The sequence below is a fragment of the Crocodylus siamensis genome, chromosome 5 (genome assembly GCF_052110815.1).
Source record: "Crocodylus siamensis isolate JL-2025a chromosome 5, ASM5211081v1, whole genome shotgun sequence".
NCBI lineage: Eukaryota > Metazoa > Chordata > Crocodylia > Crocodylidae > Crocodylus > Crocodylus siamensis.
The window spans coordinates 91,018,692-91,039,082 of NC_143399.1; the positions used below are offsets into that span (position 1 = coordinate 91,018,692).

General features: G+C 47.6%; 1 protein-coding gene across 2 annotated transcripts; it reads right to left on the bottom strand.

The window, feature by feature from the left end:
* Positions 1-4,386: 4,386 nt before the first annotated feature.
* SNRNP48 (small nuclear ribonucleoprotein U11/U12 subunit 48) lies at positions 4,387-19,845 on the bottom strand. 2 transcript variants are annotated; one of them, XM_090049701.1, is made up of 9 exons: positions 19,491-19,845; positions 18,507-18,620; positions 18,093-18,153; positions 16,770-16,844; positions 11,700-11,888; positions 10,222-10,343; positions 8,244-8,371; positions 6,991-7,155; positions 4,387-4,705 (listed from the first exon to the last, which is right to left on the bottom strand). In XM_090049701.1, exons 1-9 carry the CDS (start codon positions 19,686-19,688, stop codon positions 4,666-4,668), a joined length of 1,092 nt encoding a protein of 363 aa, XP_089905827.1. In that variant the 5' UTR covers positions 19,689-19,845; the 3' UTR covers positions 4,387-4,665. The 2 variants fall into 2 exon arrangements, with proteins under 2 accessions (XP_089905827.1, XP_089905828.1); XM_090049702.1 differs by having other exon boundaries at positions 19,605-19,842.
* Between the last annotated feature and the right edge of the window lie 546 nt (positions 19,846-20,391).

Sequence of the window (20,391 nt, forward strand, 5' to 3'; positions counted from 1 at the left end):
TGTTTTATTACCTTGTATGGCTTCCTTCCCTGTTCTGCCCCACCCTCAACGATTTTGAGACAGTCTGGTGGTTTCTGGGTCACTTGACACATCCCTGGACTTGGCCGTCCTGAGAAGGCCTAGCAATAAGGATATAGAGCAGGAGGTCTCAAAGCTGCTTTGAAAAAAATGTGGAAGAAAAAGCAAGGGATGGCTACTCCCCTTTTCTCTGTGGTCTGGCACAGGGGCATTCAGGGGTTTTATACCTGCCTGTGAATTACCTGGCACTGGCTAAGCTCATGGAGAGAAATCCTGGCCTTAGCAAAGCCCATTGTGGTGAGAGCAATCTCTTCACCCATGGCAGCAGGCTGCAGATCAGCCAAAAGTTTTGCTTTCATGAGTGGATCCTGTGCTCTCTGGTTTTCTGGCTTCTGACTATGCTCAGCTCTGCTTTTGGGCTCTGGTTTTTGTTAAGTCCATTCCTCTTTGGTAATTTGGTCTTTGAACCTTGCCTGAGCCTTGTTTTGGACTCTGCCTCAGGTCCTGCTCTCTCCCAGTAGCCAAACTGCTAGGCCAGACCATCTACAACCTGGTCCTTAGAATGTGCAAATATGAAACAGCACAGGTCTGATAAGTGACAGAACAGCGAGGGGAAAGATTTAAATGCCAGTGCACACAGTCTTACGCTGCACTGGAAAGATTTGCCAGCTTGGCTGTCCTGAACATGAATGTGAAACTTCCCACCTGTAAGCTGACAGCTGCCTCTACAAAGCCCTTGGGTGGACACAGCATGAGGTGAGTCTGCAGTGGGAAGTACCACTGTCATAACTAAACCAACACTTATGATCTTGGGTATTTATCTTTCTCCACCAGACACCTCCCCAGGGATCTGCAGGACCTGCACAGCTCAGAGCTTTACTCTGAATGACAGATTTGCCAGCCTGGCTGCTTCAGAGAGATGCAACACTTCTAGCCCTTCAGCTGACACAGTTATTCTAGCAAAGTGCCTCTTGTGGACACATAGGAACATAAGCACAGCCATTGACTAGGTCAGACCAGAGGTCCATCCTGCCCAGCCTCCTGTGTCACACTGTAGCAGGTTGAAAGGGACAGTGAACTGGGTCTAAGCACTGTTCTCTCACTTGCAGCCTCCAGCATTTAAAGTCTAAGAAGTTCTGAGTAAAAGGCTGGACCCCGAATTTGTGTACTCAATAGTTTTGAATGCCCCTTTCCTCCATGAATGTGCCTGATCCCTTGGTGAATCTGGCTAAACTTGCAGCTTCCCCTGCATCTGGTGGCAATGAGTCCCCACCCTTTAATGACATGCTGGGTGAAAAGTAACTTCCTTGTGTTCATTTTAAACTTACTGCCTAGCAATTTCATGTTGTGACCCCTAGTTCTTGTCTGGTGAAGAACAGGCAATAGTAAATCACTACAGACTTTCTCTTCACCATTTAGTATTTTGTAAACCCTTCTCATGCTCCCCCTCAAGCATCTCTTTTCTTAGCTGAATTGGCCTGGCCTCTAATCTCTCCTCACATGGGAGCATCTTCCTGCCTCTAATGATCCTCATTGCCCTTCTCTAGATCTTCTATCTCCTTTCTGAAGTGTGGGGACCAGAACTGGGCATGGCTCTGCTAACAAGGCACATGGGTTTTTTACCCATCTGGGGAGGTAAGGCAACTCTTCCTTCTCTTGGCACAGGCTGTGTCCATAGTAGGGAACACTTCTGTCATCATCCTTCCTTGAGGAAGCTGTTTTCCTTGACAGTGATTCACAGGGAGAGCCCCATCCCAGGAATTCATCTTTGTTTCTCATATGCCTCTACGGGAGCCCTGGAGCCTTGAAAAGTGGTGTCAGGAGTCTCCCTGTGCATGGTTCTGGGGTGAGGACCTCTGAAAGGCCAGAATCTGCCACAGCATGACAGAGGGACATGCTGAGGCCATACCCAAGCTGGGGGTTCTGCAACCATGCTGGCTGTGTTTTGCAGAGGAGGGGAAGTGAAGGGCAGGGAAAGGAGCAAAGTGGCAGGAAGCAGAGGATGTGGATCCTCAATGGCCTGGGATTAGTTGGTAGAGGCTTGACTCTGCAGAAAATCAACCTGGAAACAGGAGAAAAGGGGAGTGACTCATTCCACCTGCATGCACAGAAACCACAATATTACAGCTCCTGGAATCACAGTGTCCAGGTTCCCTCGGCCCAGGTCATCCCTGCAGACGTGGAGGTGGGTTCTCCTTATAGCATCTGCTCTGGAGGTGTGCACAGTCAGAAACTGGTGCCAGGGGACTGGGATTCATTTAACTTCCTTCTGCATTCTTCACACAGGATTTTTCTCTAGCAGTCAGGCACACTGCTTAGGCCTTGCAAACTGCCTGTTCATGAGGCTGCCTTGGCAATGTCTGTGCTGGAAGGACGCTGCTGAGCTAAGCCACACACAGACTGTCTATGCTTCCCAGAGCTGGCTTAGTCAGGGGATCCTGCCAGGCTCATCTCCACAGACCCCTTCCTCATGGTGTCTGGTGCTGGATGGGTGTCACAGAGTGTCCACAGGGCCTTTTTGGGGAGTTCTCTGCCTTAAAATGTTTAGGCATTGCATCTGGAGTCAGGGGACCCTAGTCCTTTGGGCTCTGACCCAGGCCTTCCAGGCCCAGTTCCCCTGACTTCTGGCTCAGCTCCTGGAGTGTGATGTTACCCATCTTGACAACGGGCTCTGGGCTCTAGGATTCCTCTGCAATGAAGCAGGATCCCCAACACAGCAGCAGGTACGGTCCACCTGACGGGAGCTCTCCCCGTGCTCCAGCTCCCAGGAAGAGGCACTGGGGACACAGACAGGGGAACGTGGAGGGTCCAGAGGAGGCCAAGCTGGGAAAACCTCCACCCCAGACCAGACACTGGGGGCTCCTGAAGGAAGGGGAGATAGCGTCTGGGAAATTACTGAGGACACCCCAGTGCCAGATCATAGAGCCAGGCCGGGCTGTTTGGAGTGAAAAAACACCCCACCTTCAGGAATAGCTGGCTGCAGAAGGTCTCCAGCAAACAGCACAGCCCTTACTCAAGAAGTTGCAATTTCTACAAATGCCCAGACTGGGCAGGTGGAATCTGCAAACTGAGCGACAATACCAGACAGTGGCTCATAGATTTGAAGGTTGATATCTACCACCATACAAGAGAGAGAGAAAAGGGTGTGCTTTGGCTCTGTTCTGCCATGGGCAGACTCCTTGGCACAGGCTAGGGCCTCTGTTGCCTCACATCCTGGATTTTGAGAATAGGAGGAGTCCTCCTGGCTCTGTTGCTGAGGCAGTACAGACAAGTCTTTTCCTGTGCTTTTGGGGGCTCATTTTAGCTCCCAGCATTTCACTCCAAATTTAGTTTGAAATATGTATTGATTTGGTTTTGCCGTATCTTCATATTGTTGCAATTTGTATACTTGGCCAGCTGTTCTGGAATAAATCACGTGCAAATTCTCTCTTGATTTCAGGTAGTATGAAATTTATACAATCACACTGCAGAGCTCTGGCTGTGGAATACTGTTTGTGTTTTGTATTTTGTAGTTCAGAACATTGTTATTAGACCAGTTATCACCTTTCTGAAATAAAAGAGACTCAGGTCATCTTCACTGAAACTAAGTGGGAAGGAAAAAAAAAACATTAAATGAACATTTTGATTGTAAAAATCAGTACTCAGTAAAATTGTGCAACATGAGGTTCTGAGAACTTCATTCCAAGATCAACAGGCACTCCCTTGCATTTCACAAATCTCTGTGGTAGTTTCTCCAGCCCCTTTAGGCCAAGACCGTCTCAGCGTACAGCTAGCTCATGTTGCAAAACTTAAAATAAGGTTGTCAGCACTCTCTGCTACTGAATGTGCCATTGAGGACTACCAGTCTCTTGGTAATCCCACAGTGCGATTGTCTGAGCCACAATCCAAAGTTATGCCAGCTCCAAGACACTCTACCAGACACCTTTGCTTGTGTGTGCCTGCCTCATGTCACTCTTGTAGCATTTCAGGAATTCACTGGAGCCAACCAGATGTTGTGGCTGTCCCCTTGGCTTTCTACTGAAAACTGAGTCAGGATAGAGCTGTATTCCCCTTCCCCATGCTTGCTCCAGAGTCTTTGCCCATGCGCCAGATGAGACATTGGCACTCAATACAAGGCTGCTGAAGTAGAATGAGAGCAGTCCACATGCTGTCACTTGTGACTCAAACTGGGACCCAGGCCTCCAAAGCCAGTATGCTAACTCTGGGCTGCCCCTGCCCCTGACTTGCACTCTTTTTCCAAGTTTCATTCAGTTTCTGCTGGGATGACTGAAGCCCCGGATGAGAGAAGATCCTCACAAAGCAAGTGAATCTGCACCATTTCTTTATCCTGATTGCTTTACTCCACTTAGCAGACTAACCTCAACTGAGTTAGAAACAGTGTAATAAATTATATTTATTAATCACGTCATGCAACAGATTACATATCAACTTCTGATATAAACTCCAAAACATGAGACTACAGCCATGTTTTCTCAGAAGCATAACGCTGGTAGACTCACAGTTGTGGCGAGTCCAGTGTAACAAAGGTGCCACCACTCTTGACAGCATGCTGCTGATAGGCAAAGGTCTTCTGACTTGTACAATTTCAGTCTGTTCCATTAAACAAACAGTGGACACAATGGACATTGCCTTTACAGCTGCCTTTTCCTATTTTCTTCTTTTGTGACTCAGATGTTTGTCTTCATCCCTAAAATTAAACAACAGTAAGACATTACATTTGATGTCTTGCTGGGATCTCAATACAAACATTACATCCAAAATTAAGAGACAGCATTTGTTCCTTACGTTTTCATTGCATTTGAAGCCTGAAGTCTTACAAGATTGACTAATGCTCTTTCCATTTAATCACATCCTTTAGGAACTATTCTCTTCTTAAATTTAAAGTAGAGTACATTTCCAGCAAATTATCAAAAGCTTGTCATGCAATACTCCATTCTGACATAAGCAACTGTCTGTCCATCTTGCAGAACCAATGGTATAAAAGCAGTGGGGGGCCAACCTTTTTGGCAGGTGAGCCATAAGTTAGCCCTGCACTCTCTCTGGGCACGTCTACACACACATATTAATGTGATGCAATAAGGTTTGGTGCTTATCGCGCCAAAGTTTATTGTTCCTGGATGTGCATTAACATACATGCCTAGCACTGCAGGCATGCTGAGCTGGGTCAGAACAGCCCTGACTGGCAGAGGGCTGAGAGGTCAGCCTGATAGCCCAGGGCTGCTCCCCTCCACTCAACATGTTGTAGACCGCATGGGCGACTGGTGCCTCCTGAGTCTGGGGGGGCACCAGATCACCGACACGGGGGGGGGCGGGGGGGCCCCACCAGTGGCCGACTGCCAAGCCAGGAACCACCAGTGACAAAACTAGAAATGCACTTCCAGTTTTACGGCTTGTGCTTCCAGGGGGTGCAAAGCCAATCTCAGGGGGTGCACATGCACCTGCGTGCACGCCCTACACATTACCAATGGTGGAAGGGCTGGCTGGGGCACAAGGGTGCTTCAGTGCAGGGCTAGCCTGCAGGTAGCCCCCACACTGAAGCACCCTCATGCCCCAACCAGCCAGTTTTTTACTCCATAGTGGGACAGTACTTGTACTTACACATACTATCCTGCTGCACAGTAAATTACTTGACTTCAGCCTAAGAGGGGCACACGTGGCAATGTGCAACATTACTCTGTAGCTAATTAGTCAACTGCATAGTAAGCATCTTGTATGAATGCATCGCCTGAAGGCGACTCATCTCCTGCCCCTCCCTCATTGCTCTTCTGCTTTCTGCCCCTTACCCTATCTGTTACTATACTGCTTGTCCCCTCCCCAGGCTGTCATGTGCCACACACAGACTGCCTGTGCTACTGCTTATCCAACCTTTGTGTAAAAAACTCAAACCTATGAGACAAGAAGGCCCCCTAACTCCTTTCCCAAAGTGCATCATCAAATTATTTCTGTTTTAGGAACCCATACCCACAGGCACTTTATACAAAAGCCAGAGAACCTGGCAAGAATATACACAAACATGTTTTGATGAAGTTCCTGTTATCAAACAGTGCTTAATCCCAGATCTTGATGTAGGCCACGCTGGCACTGACAACTGCCCCAGTGCCATGTCCCAGGGGATTGTCTGGGACTCCATGGAAGTGCAAGAGGCTGCAACATGTGGGTTACAGTCCTCCCTTTGGTTTAGTACTATGAGCTTCTCATTCTTTATTTCTGCCAGTTGTTTTGGCCTCACATATTAAGTAAAGACCAATGGTGTTTTGAAGCACACCATTCAACTGGGAAAAGATACGGATGAATCAGACATGACAGAACTACCAGTAAAGCAAGTGGTTTTCAAACTGTTCCATGGAAACCAGGAGTTCCATGACAGGTCCTTAGGGGTTCCACAAAGAGATTGGGGTTAAAGGCCAAGCAGGCTGGGAGGCAGTGAGCCACCATTGCCATGCTGTGTCGCTTGGCTCCACATCAACTGACACAGCCCATGGAGCCAGGGGTAAGACATCTGCAGAAGTTGTATGAAACAGTTCTGTGACTGGAAGAAGTTTGAAAACCACCAAGTAAAACAAAGGATAGAAGTGATGACCAGTCTAACTTAGTAGATTGCTCTGCAAACCATACGGAGACTGTATTACAACTTAAATTGCACTGCCTTGACAATCAGTACAAGGTGCGGTTAATCCATAATATACAGCTCACATTAAAACAGCAGAGAACCCCCAGTGCTGCTGGTGAGGAATAAGTGACACTCTTTTCTCTGGGTTAGTAGTGAGCCAGTACACCAGCATCCTGGTAGGGACATGATGTAGTTGGAGGTGCCATCTTTGCATTCAAGATTATACCCTAACACCTATACTAGCTAGTTATTCAAATTCCTACAGCAAAATTCTGCAGGAACAGAAGTACTAGTTCCACTCTTCTATGTTATTCCCAGTCAGTGACATGCAAACCAGTTGGCCAGAATCAGGTAGGACTTGCCTCTCTCTTTTTCTTCTGGATTCTCTCTCCTTCCCCCTCTCTCGACTTCTCCTTCGTTTTTCAGGGCTTCTGCTGGCATCTCTCCTCTGTCTACATCGATCAGTATCCTTAGAGCTTCCGCAGGATTGTCGAGAGTCTACTGATGCTGACCTCCTCTCTTCCTTTCTGACAGGGGAAAAAAAAGCTGTCAGCTGTAACAAAAAGCTTCAGAATCACTGTGGCTATTGTAATACTTATCAACTCCATCTAATCTGTTTCTGCTGAGCAAGGAGAGGCAGCATTTCAGTGTGCAGGAGACTTTTATAAAAATATTATAATGTTTGTACTATTAAAAAGCTTGAAAATAAAACATTTTGTTTTTAGTTTTGGTTTCTCTAACATGACAAGCCACATTTATTTTCCGTAAGTTCATTCTGCTGCAGAAGGCAAACAAATCAGACGTATGTTGCCAATTACAAAATCCACGTTGGGAATAATGTGAAGTCTTGGACAGTGACACTGACAGTGATGTACATACATAAAGCATGCAGTAGAATTCCTGTTTTCTTTTTTTAAACCTCCTTACTTGTCAGTATTTCTCCAGTATACACAAATGCAATAGTAGGGCAAAGTGCCTAAGGGTACTTTTACACAAGCTCCAGCATATTCTGATTAGAATGTGTCGGAGCAGACTTGATTAAACAAGCTTTAGTTAAAGCATCCCTGCCATTTTGAACTGTGGGACACTGAATACACAAGATGTTGCATGTTGGTCCCAAGAGCCACCCTAATTAAAATGTGCTCCCCTCACCTGGAGAACATGAGAGTCTGGAACTAAAAAGGACTTTACAGGTTGTGAGGAAAAAAAATAAAATATAAAATGTAGGTTTAGGTGCCACATCAGCTCTGTAATCACCCTGCAATTTGAAGGGGGTTTTACAAACGTTTTTGAATGTTGTTCTCTGCAACTGTTCTATAAGAGTCTCACACTTAAGGGTCTGGACTGAGACTCAAAAAAGTAATGTTCACTTCTGACTTTGCTGCAAACTGCCTACGTTACATTAGGAAAGTCAGTCAATTTCCACAACTCCCCCTCTGTAAAGCACCCTGGATTTCTCCCACCTCCTGTCTGTAACCTTTTTAGGCAAGGGCTGTCACGGTATGCGTTTGTACAGTCTACTGTGCCACCAGGTCTCTCCCCCAACTCAGTATCTATTGTACTATTGCAGTATTGTAGAGAAAGTATTTGGCTGTGTGATCTGAGGCGCTTTTACCTTCCTGAAGATTTTGCCGGAATGGAAGATTTTCCTCCTTCACACACCTCTGCATTGTCCAACCTACTCTCTTCCTGCCAGTGGCTGCTGAGTTCCTCCATGTGCACAGCAATCACATCTCGAATCACCTGGGAAGAGATTAGAAAAAGACCAAAGTAAAAGTGAAGAAAACTTGCAGTTAGAAAAATGACAAGAGCTGGGGATAATCTTGACACAAGATGAGCTGTCCCTTCCGGTTCTCAGGCTAAATGATTACAAGAGGGGAAAAAGTCATTTGCCGAAAACCAATCTAGTAAAAGCATTTGAAAGAGATCTCATATGAAGGTTGCTAGGACTTTCCTGTATAAAAAAAATTAAAGGTTCAAAATAGCTGTAATAATTAGGGGTGGACTGATAGAGATTTTTTGGGCCAATACCGATGGCCGATTTTTAAGCAGCCATACTGGCCAATACCTATTTGATTGCCAATATGTGGCCTGGCATCTTGGAGAGCAGCATCCAGCTTGTAAGAGTGTTGCGGGAAAAGGGGTATGGGGCTGTGGGGGAAGATCAAGGTCCCTGCAGAGAGGGAAGAAGTGGAGCTGCAGCTGGGGCAGGGGCTACATGGAATGAACCCATAGCTCATCTGGGAGCAAAGGGAGGGGTTCCTGTGCTGCATGTACCCTGGAAGGGCCTGGGCAGCATGTAACCCCAGATCTGCGTGTGGGGTAAGGGTGGGTTGCTGCTGCAGGCTGGGGCCAGGGCTACGCTGGGCTCTTCCTGGCAGGGCAGGGCTAGACCAGGCTGTGCTCGAAGTGAAAGCAGTGATGGAAGGGGGCTACGGGGTGGCTACAGCCACTCCAAAATTTGCTGTAGCCCCCTCTCATTGCTGCCACCACCTGCCCCGAAAACAACCTGGCCCAACCCCACAGTGGGAAGAGCCCAGTGAAGCCACAACCCAGTGGCAGCCCACCCAAGCCCCATGCCTCCCATACATTCTCGGGGTGCATGCAGCCGAGGGAGTCACCCCCTTCCCCCAACCCCCTGGACGAACTGTGCCCTGCCCCAACTGTGTAGCACCTGCCTCAGCCCCACTCTCTCCCTCACCACAGGGGCCTCGATCAGCATCCCACCCCACAAGGCACCTACTTAATTCGTACCACACTCTGGTGTGGACACTGGGGTAAGGGGTTAGAAGCCCCGAGGTTGAGAGTTTGAGGCCATAGCAAAAGCGCTAATGGCATGACCATGTCAGACTCCAACAAATCTGTGAATTCTGCTAAATACTTTGTCACAGGGACACAAGAAAGGAAGGACCTAATTTATGGCTAGACATAGGAATTTCTTCAGTCTGATTTGTGGCATGAAGAGCCGATTTCATGGACATTTGCCGGCAGCCCCACCCCAAGCTGCTGACTGGCAGAGAGGCCCCAGGATGAGGAGGGAGAAGGGGGTGGCCACCATCTTAACATGCTGGTGGCCCTTTACGCTCCCCCCACTGGGAAGTCAGCATTTTAAGTTTTTCTTTTTAAGTTGATTTTGTGGACAGTTGCGGATTTGGTTTCTGCAAAACAGCGGATTAAGTAGGTCTCTCTGCATAAGGGGCTTGGAATTTTTTAATTCTTTCACTTTTAAAATCCTCAAACATTAGGTGATGAAGTTGAGAAAAGAAAAACAGAGTTTTAAGCCTCAACTATTTTAAGTCTCTAATGGCTTTTTTTCAAAGTTGGCAAATGAACAAATTACAGACCAACCACCAATGAGGGAGAGATACTTTACAACATTAGCTGTTCCTCTCAAGATTTATGCCACTGCCAGCATATTTATATAAATATTTAGTTGGGTTAAACAAGTTCCTTTTAAAGATTAGCCTTTTCTGCCTCAGCAGTATAATTAAAACAGCTCAAACCCATCCAAATGAGGCATGCTGGGGGTACATACTATGCTGGAACAAACACTCCAAAGTCCATAGGAGCACTCAGTCCCCTACTGGACACACCTCTGTATACGATTTCTTTGTTATATGAACATTCTTGGCTCTGTATGACTGCCGGCGTCTTTTATAGTCCCTCATTTCTGCCAGGATTTCCAGATGAGACTTTGGACCTTTCTGACTATCATCTGAAACAAAGGCAGGATAAAAGAAATGGTTAGACATCTTCAAGACAAAACCAACCTTTGGTGCAACACATCAGAGCTTATGACAGTGTAGCCCTTGTGTCTTAGAATACTGCTCTGAGCCACAACAGGTAAGTTTGTGCAGAGTTCTTGTAAAAAGAAGTTTCTCCAGTATTACCCCTTATACCATTGGTGGGCCACCTGCAGCACACATGCTACAAATAGTACAGGAACCTGGTGCAGTAGGCTTTAAATCCAGGTGCAGAGTTAAAGAGGGTACCAGTGACAGGAGTTGGGGCTGGAGTAGCACTCAGAGAAGGGAAGGGCATTAGAGCAGCACTCTGGGAAAGGGCAGAAATCTGTTGGATCAAGGACCTGCAAGGGAAGGTGGCACCAAATACAGTGTTGCCACAGGGGCAATAGGATTTGACAGCACTAAGCAATGCAGGTGACCAATTACTCGAGTGGCACTTGTGTGCCCCAAGTTAAGCCCAGAGTACTTGTCAAAAAGGCTGGCCACCAGTGATTTATATCATGGCAACCTGTTTAGGGAGATGATGCAATTCCACAAGAGGGATGAAACACAAAACACCAAAGCAACTATACAACTCTTTAAAATGTGATCTCTGAGCCAGTCCATTATAGCAGCTTGCAGTAAGAAAGTAACTCTTAAATACAGCCTTATTTTCAATTCCTGCATTACTGAAGTGTGGAAGCCTGCAAACAGAAGTCAAAGGGTAGAGTCCTACAATGGGATCTGTGCATGGTAATCCAGAAGCACATACAATACACGTGCAGAGACAGTCTATGCGTTTGAGCAGAAACATATACCGGTGTGACCCAATAATAACTGAGGAAGTTGTGAGCTGCATTGCTGGTTTATTTCTTCCTCAAGAATTTCCTTTGTACCAAAAGGCCATACATTATTCTTACATTCAAATTCTAAATATCGCTGTTCCATGCAGGATCCCTCCTCTTGCCAAGATGAAGGCAGTAGGCAGAGAAGAGCCATAGAACTGCTTGGACCACAAAAGAGCAGAGGAAGGAGGAAATTGCAAAATGAAAGCCAACAGATGGGTATTCACAGAACACTGCATTGCAGGAAGTTGAGGGCATCTTCTTGATTTTTTAAATGCCATCATTTTCTTTTAAAAGTAGAAAGTACAGAGTATTTGCAAACTCTTTTCTGGGATACTTTGCCACCTTTTTTGTCCTTTCGCTATACCACAATGACCAAACCTACACTTTTGGTCATTGTTGTACACATTCAAACGTTAAAACGATTTCAACCAAATCCACCCGCCTGCACAAAGCAACATTTTAAGATGACAGACTCCAGAGCTGGATGACTTCTCAAACCTTGACTGATTTTAGCTGCCAAATCCACAAAAAGTTCGCTGTCATTTTCTGTGAACTGCGACCTGGACCTCTGTTTCTTTGTCTCTTCGACAACATAATCATAGAGTGCAAGACGATCAACTTGAGACAGGTCACAGATGAAACGTTTATGATTTTGGGGAACTTCAACTGGCAGCAAAGAACTAGCACCTAAAGATTGTAAGCAAAAAGATAATGTAAGTTACTATCCAGCTCAACAGTACTTCAGAAAGATACATTGTGGGGAAGAGCAACACCATGAATCTGAACTCTAATCATGTCCTCTCCCCACGCAGCTGTAAGATGGACTTCTCTAGTCTCTCTGTATGTTGGTGGCTTAAAAAGTTAGGGTATCTCAGGGTATCTAATTCTAGGAGGTAAGTGGTATCTACTTTATGACATCATTGACGTGGGCTAGGGACAAAAGTTACACATAGGGTGTGTGTAGATGAAATGTGGGCCCTAAATGGAAGCGGTGGGTTTTTAAAACACCGCTTCAATTTAGGGTGAAGTAAATCCCTGTGTCATGTACATCCGTGTCTTACCTGCCTCTCCAGCAGTTGGGAGGGAAGTGCAAGTTGCCAGCGGGCAGAGCAGTCCCTGGGCTGTGGTGGGGAGGAAGGCTGGTGCTTCCCTCTGCGGCAGCGGCAGCCCCCTGCCAGGAGGCACCTGTCCACAGGCACCCAGCTCAGGCAGCCCCAGGGGGGTACCGCATCCGTGGAGGGAAAGACCGGGTCCCTGCACAGCTCATGCAAGCAAGTATGCTCCAAGGGGGAAAAAAAAAGAAGAAAAAGATCAGGCTCACTGCTTTTCCCCCCACACCCCCTTTGGTGGAGTCTGTGTTCCCCGACTACTGCCAGGCTGCCTGCATGGGCTGCCTACACAGTCCCTGAGCCACACGGAACCCGGTGCTTCGCTCCGTGGCTGTAGGGCAGCAAAATAAAACTCCTTGGAGGTGTTTTAGTTTGCTACGCCCCAAAGTCATTTAAGGTGCATTATGCCGCTGAATGTGCTATAGCAGCTGGAATTAACGTGCAATATGCCACCGATGCATGCAAACACCAACACCATTAAAGCAGTGCAAAAGTGTTTAACCCACTTTAAAGTGCCATGCACACATGCCCCTTGTTTCATCTATACATGCCCATACACCAGTGTAAAGTGATCAGAAACTGGTTCAAATCTGTAACACAACAGAAGTTCAGTGCACATAAACCACTTTCAGAATGTCCCAAACTGGTTTAAGATAAACCTGGATGGATGTAGTATCAGGCTTCCCTGATTTAGGTTCAATTGATTCATAAACTGCCATCAAAAGGCCTCGAAGCTTCTCTTTCGGTGGTTTTTCCTTAGCCATTTACCTGGGTAGCCAAGAGGGCTCTCCTCCAGGGATTATTTGGGGGAAAGAGGCCGAGAATGTCCAGAGACTAGAATCTAGCTGTTCAGAGTTGCTTGTGTTACACTATCAGTGACAGCCCTACAGTTGCCAACTGCAATTAGAGAGCATTTTCATGCTAACTGTCCCAATTAGCATGCACAACAGAAAAACATTTTGCAGCAGTTCAAGGGTCCACATTTATACACTTGTTTGTGATTCATATTTTGGAAACAAGTTAGTTGCCATTGTTATCAAAACCTGGAACCGGAGTCTCTAATGGCCTAGACAACTCAGTATCATCCATGTGATCAGAGGATTTTAAGGGAGGATCTAAACCACTCGCATGGGTAAGTCGCTTAAAACCCTGGTAAGAAGTAACATATGGACAAAAGCAATGATAGAACTAAAAGCACTGCCAAGCTGTTCTCAGTGGATCTACACTGCTCATTAGCTATAAAATTAACAAGAGCTAGATTCATTTCTGGCTCTTGTTCCCCCAATGTATTAACATTGCTATCAGTGGAAACCTTCCTATTTCCTGGATAAAGATTTAATTCCCTTCCAAATCACAGGAACATCTCGAAGTGAATGTCCCGAAATTGAAAAAACAGGGTCTTCTAGGATCCCACTTCAGAAATGACACTGGTGGCATTACAGCTGTACTAGGGCTCAGTCAAAGTTGCTGTACCCTGCTGGTCACCTGCTATAATTATCTCAGAAAAGCACCACACTGATGTAGCTGTGCTATTTCCAGTACCTAAACTGGCTCAGCTGGCTCTGCAGATCCTGCACTGAACTGGACATATACAAATATGTCCAGACACAGATAGACATAATATCTGAAGTACTTCAAAGGGCAAGTAAACAGACATAAAAAGAACCTGGAAAAACATTTAACTTCTCTGAACTGCTGCATTCTGCAGTGTTACCTATTACATCTGTACTCCAGCATCCATCCCCACCCCTAGGCAGATGGGTGATGGGGCAGAATGCCAACAATCACTTTCCTGGGAACTCAACTGTCATCAGGGGTGGAGAGAAGAAATCCCTACATATCTCTCTGCCTTTGGTCTCCCAGTTCCAGAAAAGGATGGGGGCAGGGAAAGAAAGGTAGGAGGGTATGCTCCAGGAGATTGGAGACCAGAAACCAAGTGCACACAATTGGAGCACTCACTGGCTGCCTGTCCCACTTCATCCCTTTGCCAGGAGTGGAGTTTTAGCACAAAGCAACTCCCTACTGTACCTCCTGGCTGGAGAGCAGGCTACTGTGTACCGTCATGGGAACTTTGAAGTGTTCCCAAGGTGGGGGGTGGGGGCTGTACACCTATGTAGAGCTGAAGTACTCAGTTTCTGAAGTGCTTCAATCTATCCCTACCCTTCATGTCACTTTCTTTGATGATTCGGTACTTAAAAATAAACCCTACGATTTTACATTTATGACTCTTGTATTGAATTCGTTCACCCTTCTTTGATTACCATGAAGTGCTTTATAGAAGAAGGTGCACACAGTTAAGCTGCCTATACAAATACTCTAATACTTTAAGATAGTTTCGTAGTTTGTAGGGTCGGAAGGGACCCGAGCAGATCATCTAGTCTGATCCCCTGCCATGGCAGGAAAGAATACTGGGGTCAAATGACCCCAGCAAGATGTTCATCTAACAAGATGTTATATTAAAACTCATATCTTTGAGTGTAAAAAAAAAAGCCACACATTACTGTGCCAGCCTTCTCACTCAGCTAAGCCCCTTATTCTAAATCATGTCCATCTAATATTATTAAAGTTTCTAAATGAACAGGAGTAAAACATAACATAATGTAATTAGCACAATTTACTATCACTGCCTTCCATATAAAACAATAAAAAGACAGAATTGAAATAAATATCATTCTAAGTGAAAAAGGCATCTATGTGTTTCCAAAATACAACTTCATAACAGGTTTAGGAGTTTTTTGGTGAATGAAAACAGTTTCTGCAATATTGTTTTTTTTTCCCTTTAGATCAGTGCTTCTCAAAGTGGTGGACTGTGAACCAGTGCCAGTCTGCGAGCCACCGGTCACTGGTCCACAGCAAGTTGCCAAGAAAGAAGAAAATATATTTTCAGAAGCATAACACTGTTATGTCATAGCACCACCGTTCATACGTTCCAACGCTCCACGTGACGTCACGTTGTGTGAGGTGAGGAAAGAAAGAAACAGCCAGTCGCACATTTGTGTAGTGTTGTTACACACAGTTGCTGCCACCGGCTGAACCAGACACCAGTCCCTGGCCTGCTGGAAAAAATATTGCCGGTCTGCCACATCAGATAGTTTGAGAAGCACTGCTTTAGATCACTTCAATACAGGCAAGGTGGCCATACTAGAGCAGGCTTCAGAGATGTAACAGTGACATCTAGTGACTGAAATATTGTGTGGTGCAGCATGTGGGACAAATTTCAGTATTCACTTATTTTCTTTGTACTGTAACTAGTTTTGGGTTTTGAGCTTTTCTTAGGAACAGCCAATTTCACATGCATTTATGTAGATTAAGTTTTTATATTAATGCCAATACAACTTCTCTTCTATGGGAAACTCGCTCACTTTCTCCAAGCACTGTATAAATGTTATGGAAGTTTCCTGGTGCCTCCATTCCAAAGGACTAATTCTAAGTGCTGCAGTTTCAACAGTGGAGAAACAAAATGAAACCAGAAAAGTCTGTGAACGACAACTGTGCCGCTGTAGTCAACTGCTGAGGTTGCAGGTTACAAGAGCGACATGCACACTTCTCCTCCACCCTTGGGTACACATATTTTAACAACAGGATCAACAGGTTAACACAGTACCCTCGGGTGCCACAGTCGTACACTGTTCTAGTACACTCGGGTACACTGTGGCTGTATTATCTTCCTGCCACACACCTCTAGTCTTTCAAGGTTCGTCTTGATCACAGCTCTCAATCTGTTGGGAAACCCGTCTTTCTTTTCCTGGGCTCCCACCTGGTAATCAGAGAGCATAAAAACCCAAAGAAAAACAAGATGGAGTTTTCCAATAGTTTGACAAGATGTAGCCACCTTTCCACAAGGTGAAAAAAAACCAGCCTCAAACCTATAGAGAAGCAGGCATGTACACCTAAGTCAATATTATTTCTCTAATGCCTTGAAAAAAAATGGAAACTGAAGGCTTCCTGTCTCTTGGGAAAAATGAAAGATTACTACACACCACATACCTGATAACACATATGTATTGTTTGGAGAGGCAGGGGAAGAAATAAAAGCAGGAGGGAGGATTTCCTATCCAGGAAAAGGATTCCCAGCAGTGGTTATGAGGAGGTGGTCCAAAGGGAGCCTGACATGGTTCTGGGACATGTGAGGCAGAAGCATGGGAAGCTCAGGAAGCAGGAATGAATGAAGGGTCCTAAACACTGGGGATTGTGGCTGGAAGCCTCCTGAACACTGCAGGCTGGATTGTTCAAGCCCAGAGAGCTCAAGTTGAGCATGAAGGGTTCCTAGCCCAGCTGAATGAAAGGAGGAAACAATAGATAAAGCAGCAAGTGTATATCGTGACAGCAAATAAAAACATAGCAACTGGGAAGGCTGGAAAAGAGACAGAGACAGTCTGCACAATCCAGAATTGAAGGAGAGAGTTCATACAGTAGGGAAGCTAGAGAATCTCTGGCTTGGCTTGGATATTCCACTTACCTTGGCTGTAAGTACCACCTTCTTTTGCACTTAAAATTCTAGCTTGTTTCATAACATGGAACTGTAGATCTTTATCTGTAGAAATGGAGAACAGCATTTCAATGAGGTTCTACATCTGTGCCAAGTCCCCCCTGAGATAAGCACATACAGGCATGCAGCATTGCTGATGAGGTTTATTGGATGTGCAGGCAGTGGATATTCTCAGGCTACATTACTAGTATTTAACAAAATACACCTGCCTCTCAGGAACACTTGCACCATAATAGAAAAATCTGAAAAAAAATGGAAGACCGGGGGGGGGGGGGGCAGGCAGATCAACACCCCCCATTGTGAGGGAGGGAGTGGGGCTGGAGTAGGCACTACCCAGCCAAGGGAGGGGGTGGGGCGGGTTGGAGCTGTGGTTCATCCAGGGGGCATGGAGAGGGGGAAGTCCCGCCACTGCATGAAGCCCAAGAGGGCACTGGGAAGGGGTGTTCCCTCCAGATCTGCACGGGGTGGGGTGGGCTGGGCTGCAGCTTCATGCTGGGGCGAGAACTACACCAGGCTCTTCCCCAGTGTGGGCAGGGGTCAGGCTGTGCTGTGCTCAGGGTGGGTGGTGGCACCGGGATGGGGACTGCAAGGGAGGGTGCTACAGCCTGCCCCATAGCCCCCTCCCAGCACTGCTGTTGCATGCCCCGAGTGCAGTGCAGTGCAGTCCCCACCCCACCCCCAGTTGGAAAAGACCGGTGCAGCCCCCTGCCAACACCTGCAACCCACCCCACCCTGCACATATCCAGAGGGGCACACAGCCCTCCGTGCCCTCCAGGGGTGCACACAGCAGCGGAAGCTGCTCCCCCTCCCCACACAAGCCTTGGCTCTGCCCCGCACCCCAGCCCACTCCACCCTAGGTGGGCAGTGCCTATCCCAGCCCCAACCCCACTCCCTCCCTCCCCATGGGAGGCATTGATCTGCGCCCTCACACCTCTTCCCTCCAACCCCTTCCACCACAACAGACTTACCAGCTGGACACAGCTGTATCAGAAATTGGATCAGTATAGGCTGATATGCCTCCTTAAAAATTGGCTGTCTGTATCAGCCCCCAAAATGTCTATCGGTGCACCCCTAATATCAATCTGTTTTAAAATGCCCTGATAACTAGCAAGAGGTGAATGATAATTTCCTCTAAGGATCCTGAAAATGAGCATGAGAGAGAACACCTGCCAAACGTCATGCTAAGAAAACGAGGCGCGTGCAACAGCAACAGAAATAAAGAAAGTGCCAAAGCCCAAAGAAGAATGGCATCTTTACTTGAAGCTTCTTTTCCATGACCAAAGTCACACTTACCCATGACAACGGTGGGAATATTTACTTTCTCATAGAAAACACTCGAGTCATACATCTCTGCCTGAAAAACAAAATGAAGTCTTTCTCTGAAGTGAGAGGTGTTTTACAGAGCAGACTCAAACTCTCTCACCCAGAAATGATTGTCCCAACCCAGTATTTGCATAAATATGACGGGACCCTTGCATCCATGTTAAGTGTCATGGAGTTCAGAAAGATCGGCATAGCTGCGTGAGATTGTTTAGATGGCTAGGATTTCAGTACTGGAAACTTTTTCACATTTTGTGTAACTGAAGTCAAGGCCATCACAAGCTACCTCCTTTCGGCATGAAGGAAAGAGACAAGTTGCATTGTTTTCCAATAAAGCAAACAAAAAAGTCAGAGAAGCAACAAACTTAAAGAAAAAATAGAAGCTACCTCCTCTTCTTTTGAGTAATCCAATTTCCTCAGCCTGCAGGAAACCATATGCTTTTCCAGAGAGGACTTCGGCATCTGATGATTAGCATCATAGGGACACACGACTTTATCATCCTGGCAAAAGCAAACAACAATCAGCAGAGGCTATGACAAGCAAAGAGCCTCAGGAGAGCGGCTGAAGAGCAGAGGTTTAACACTCCTTCCCAGTCTTAAGCTCGCCCTCTCTCCACGTGCTAGCCAGGGCACTCTGCCGGGGTTAGTCATTGTGGGGGCAAAGAGCAGGTCACTGCCTACCGATGCCGACTCTGCACCCAACACTGTGGCTATGTTAATACTTTAAAACATCAGACTAACAGGATGCCACCAAACCCCCACCCCTGCCAAGTGATACGCTGCAGCACATGCACAGCAGGGGCCTGTAGTCAGTGGACACAGGGTAAAGCAATGGTTCTCAACCAGGGTGTTGCAGCACCACAAGATCCTTTCACGGGTGCTGGTGGACGCCACACAGCTTGGGCATCCCTAGGTGGGAGGGGGCGTTTAGGCAGCAAAACACATCGTGAGCAGAAAACACACAAGGCACCCAAACCCAAGCCTGTCAGCAAAACAGAAGAGATTCTGAACAAGTGCAAGTGCGTGCACATGCACATGTGCATGTAGCATATGGATGCGCATACCAAGCATGCATGTGGCATACTCGCACATCAGCAGATGCACACGCACGGACAGGTGTGCATGCATTTGCGTGCTGTGGGGGCGGGGCTTCAGCAGGGAGGAGGTTCCAGCAGTGTTGCCAAGTCTCCCGAGAAAAAAATTGCCTTTAAAACAAGTACAAAACAACCCCAACCCATTTCAGAAAGGGGAAGGAGGGGGGAGAGATGGCTGTGTGTGGGGGCAGCAGGACATGCTGGGGTGTGTATGCCCTCGGGGCAGTGGTGGCTCGCGCAGCCCGCGGCCGCCTCTCCCCGCGTTGCTCTGTCTCACCCCCACGTACTGCCCGAGCGGGCTCGGCACCGCCGTGCCCCGGCCCGCCCCGACCCGCGGCTCCCGCTCCGCCCCCAGCCGCGGCTCCGGCCCCCCCGGGCGCCCAGGCGGCACCTCGGGTCCGAACCAAACCGCGCAGGGCGCCGCCACCGCCAGTGAGGGCACGGCAGCGTCGGTCTCGGCTGCAGGAGCGGCCATGTCTGCTACGGGCACCCCTGCCCCGGCTGGCAGGAGCTCTCTGGGGAGGGCGGAGCGGAAAGCGGCGTCCACTTTAGATGAGGGCACCCTTTTGTCAGCTCGGGGCCTCGTTGGCGGCCATGTTTGTTATGGGCGAGAAGCCACTGCGCAGGGTGGGACCAGCTCTGCGGAGAGAGGAGGTGTCTTAGTGCAGCCCGTGGCGGCGCGGGGAGAGGGGAGACATTTCTGGACAGGCACTGGCCTGGGCAACCCCGGGGGATGCCTGCAGTAAGGGCAGGGACACGGTTGGACCATAGAGGAGGGAGCGCTGGCGAGAGCGGCCGCTCTGGGAGTCCAGCAGTGAGGCGAGCTGTAGGGAGAGCGGGGGCGGGGCTGCAGGCCTCACTTTCTCCAGGGCTTCATGGGATTCACTTGTCTTTTGAAGAGCAACTTAGTACCTGGGAATGAAAGGAGCTGTACACATGTAAAGAAGTATCATGCTTGTTTGGTGTAGGAGGCTGGGAGGCATTTCTGAGCACACCGGCATTGTGCAGACCCTTTGGGCAGTTGCAGCCTGTGCTCCTGCCGCTGTCATCCCAGGGCAGTCTGCGAGTGCGATGTCAGCTCCTTCTCTTGAGGGCACTCTGACACGCACAAGAGAGTGTGTCAGCAGGCAGAGGGAAGGACATGACACCCGCCCTGGTGTGAATATTCAGCCACTGAG

Bases quoted from the DNA above. Each gene is read 5' to 3' on its own strand.
- SNRNP48 (XM_090049701.1), bottom strand. From the start codon at position 19,688: ATGGCCGCTCCTGCAGCCGAGACCGACGCTGCCGTGCCCTCACTGGCG. The intron at 11,889-16,769 runs GTAAGTGGAATA...TACAATCTTTAG, and splicing joins AGGTGGTACTTACAGCCAAG to GTGCTAGTTCTTTGCTGCCA. The intron at 7,156-8,243 runs GTAAAAGCGCCT...TTCCCCTGTCAG, and splicing joins CCGGCAAAATCTTCAGGAAG to AAAGGAAGAGAGGAGGTCAG.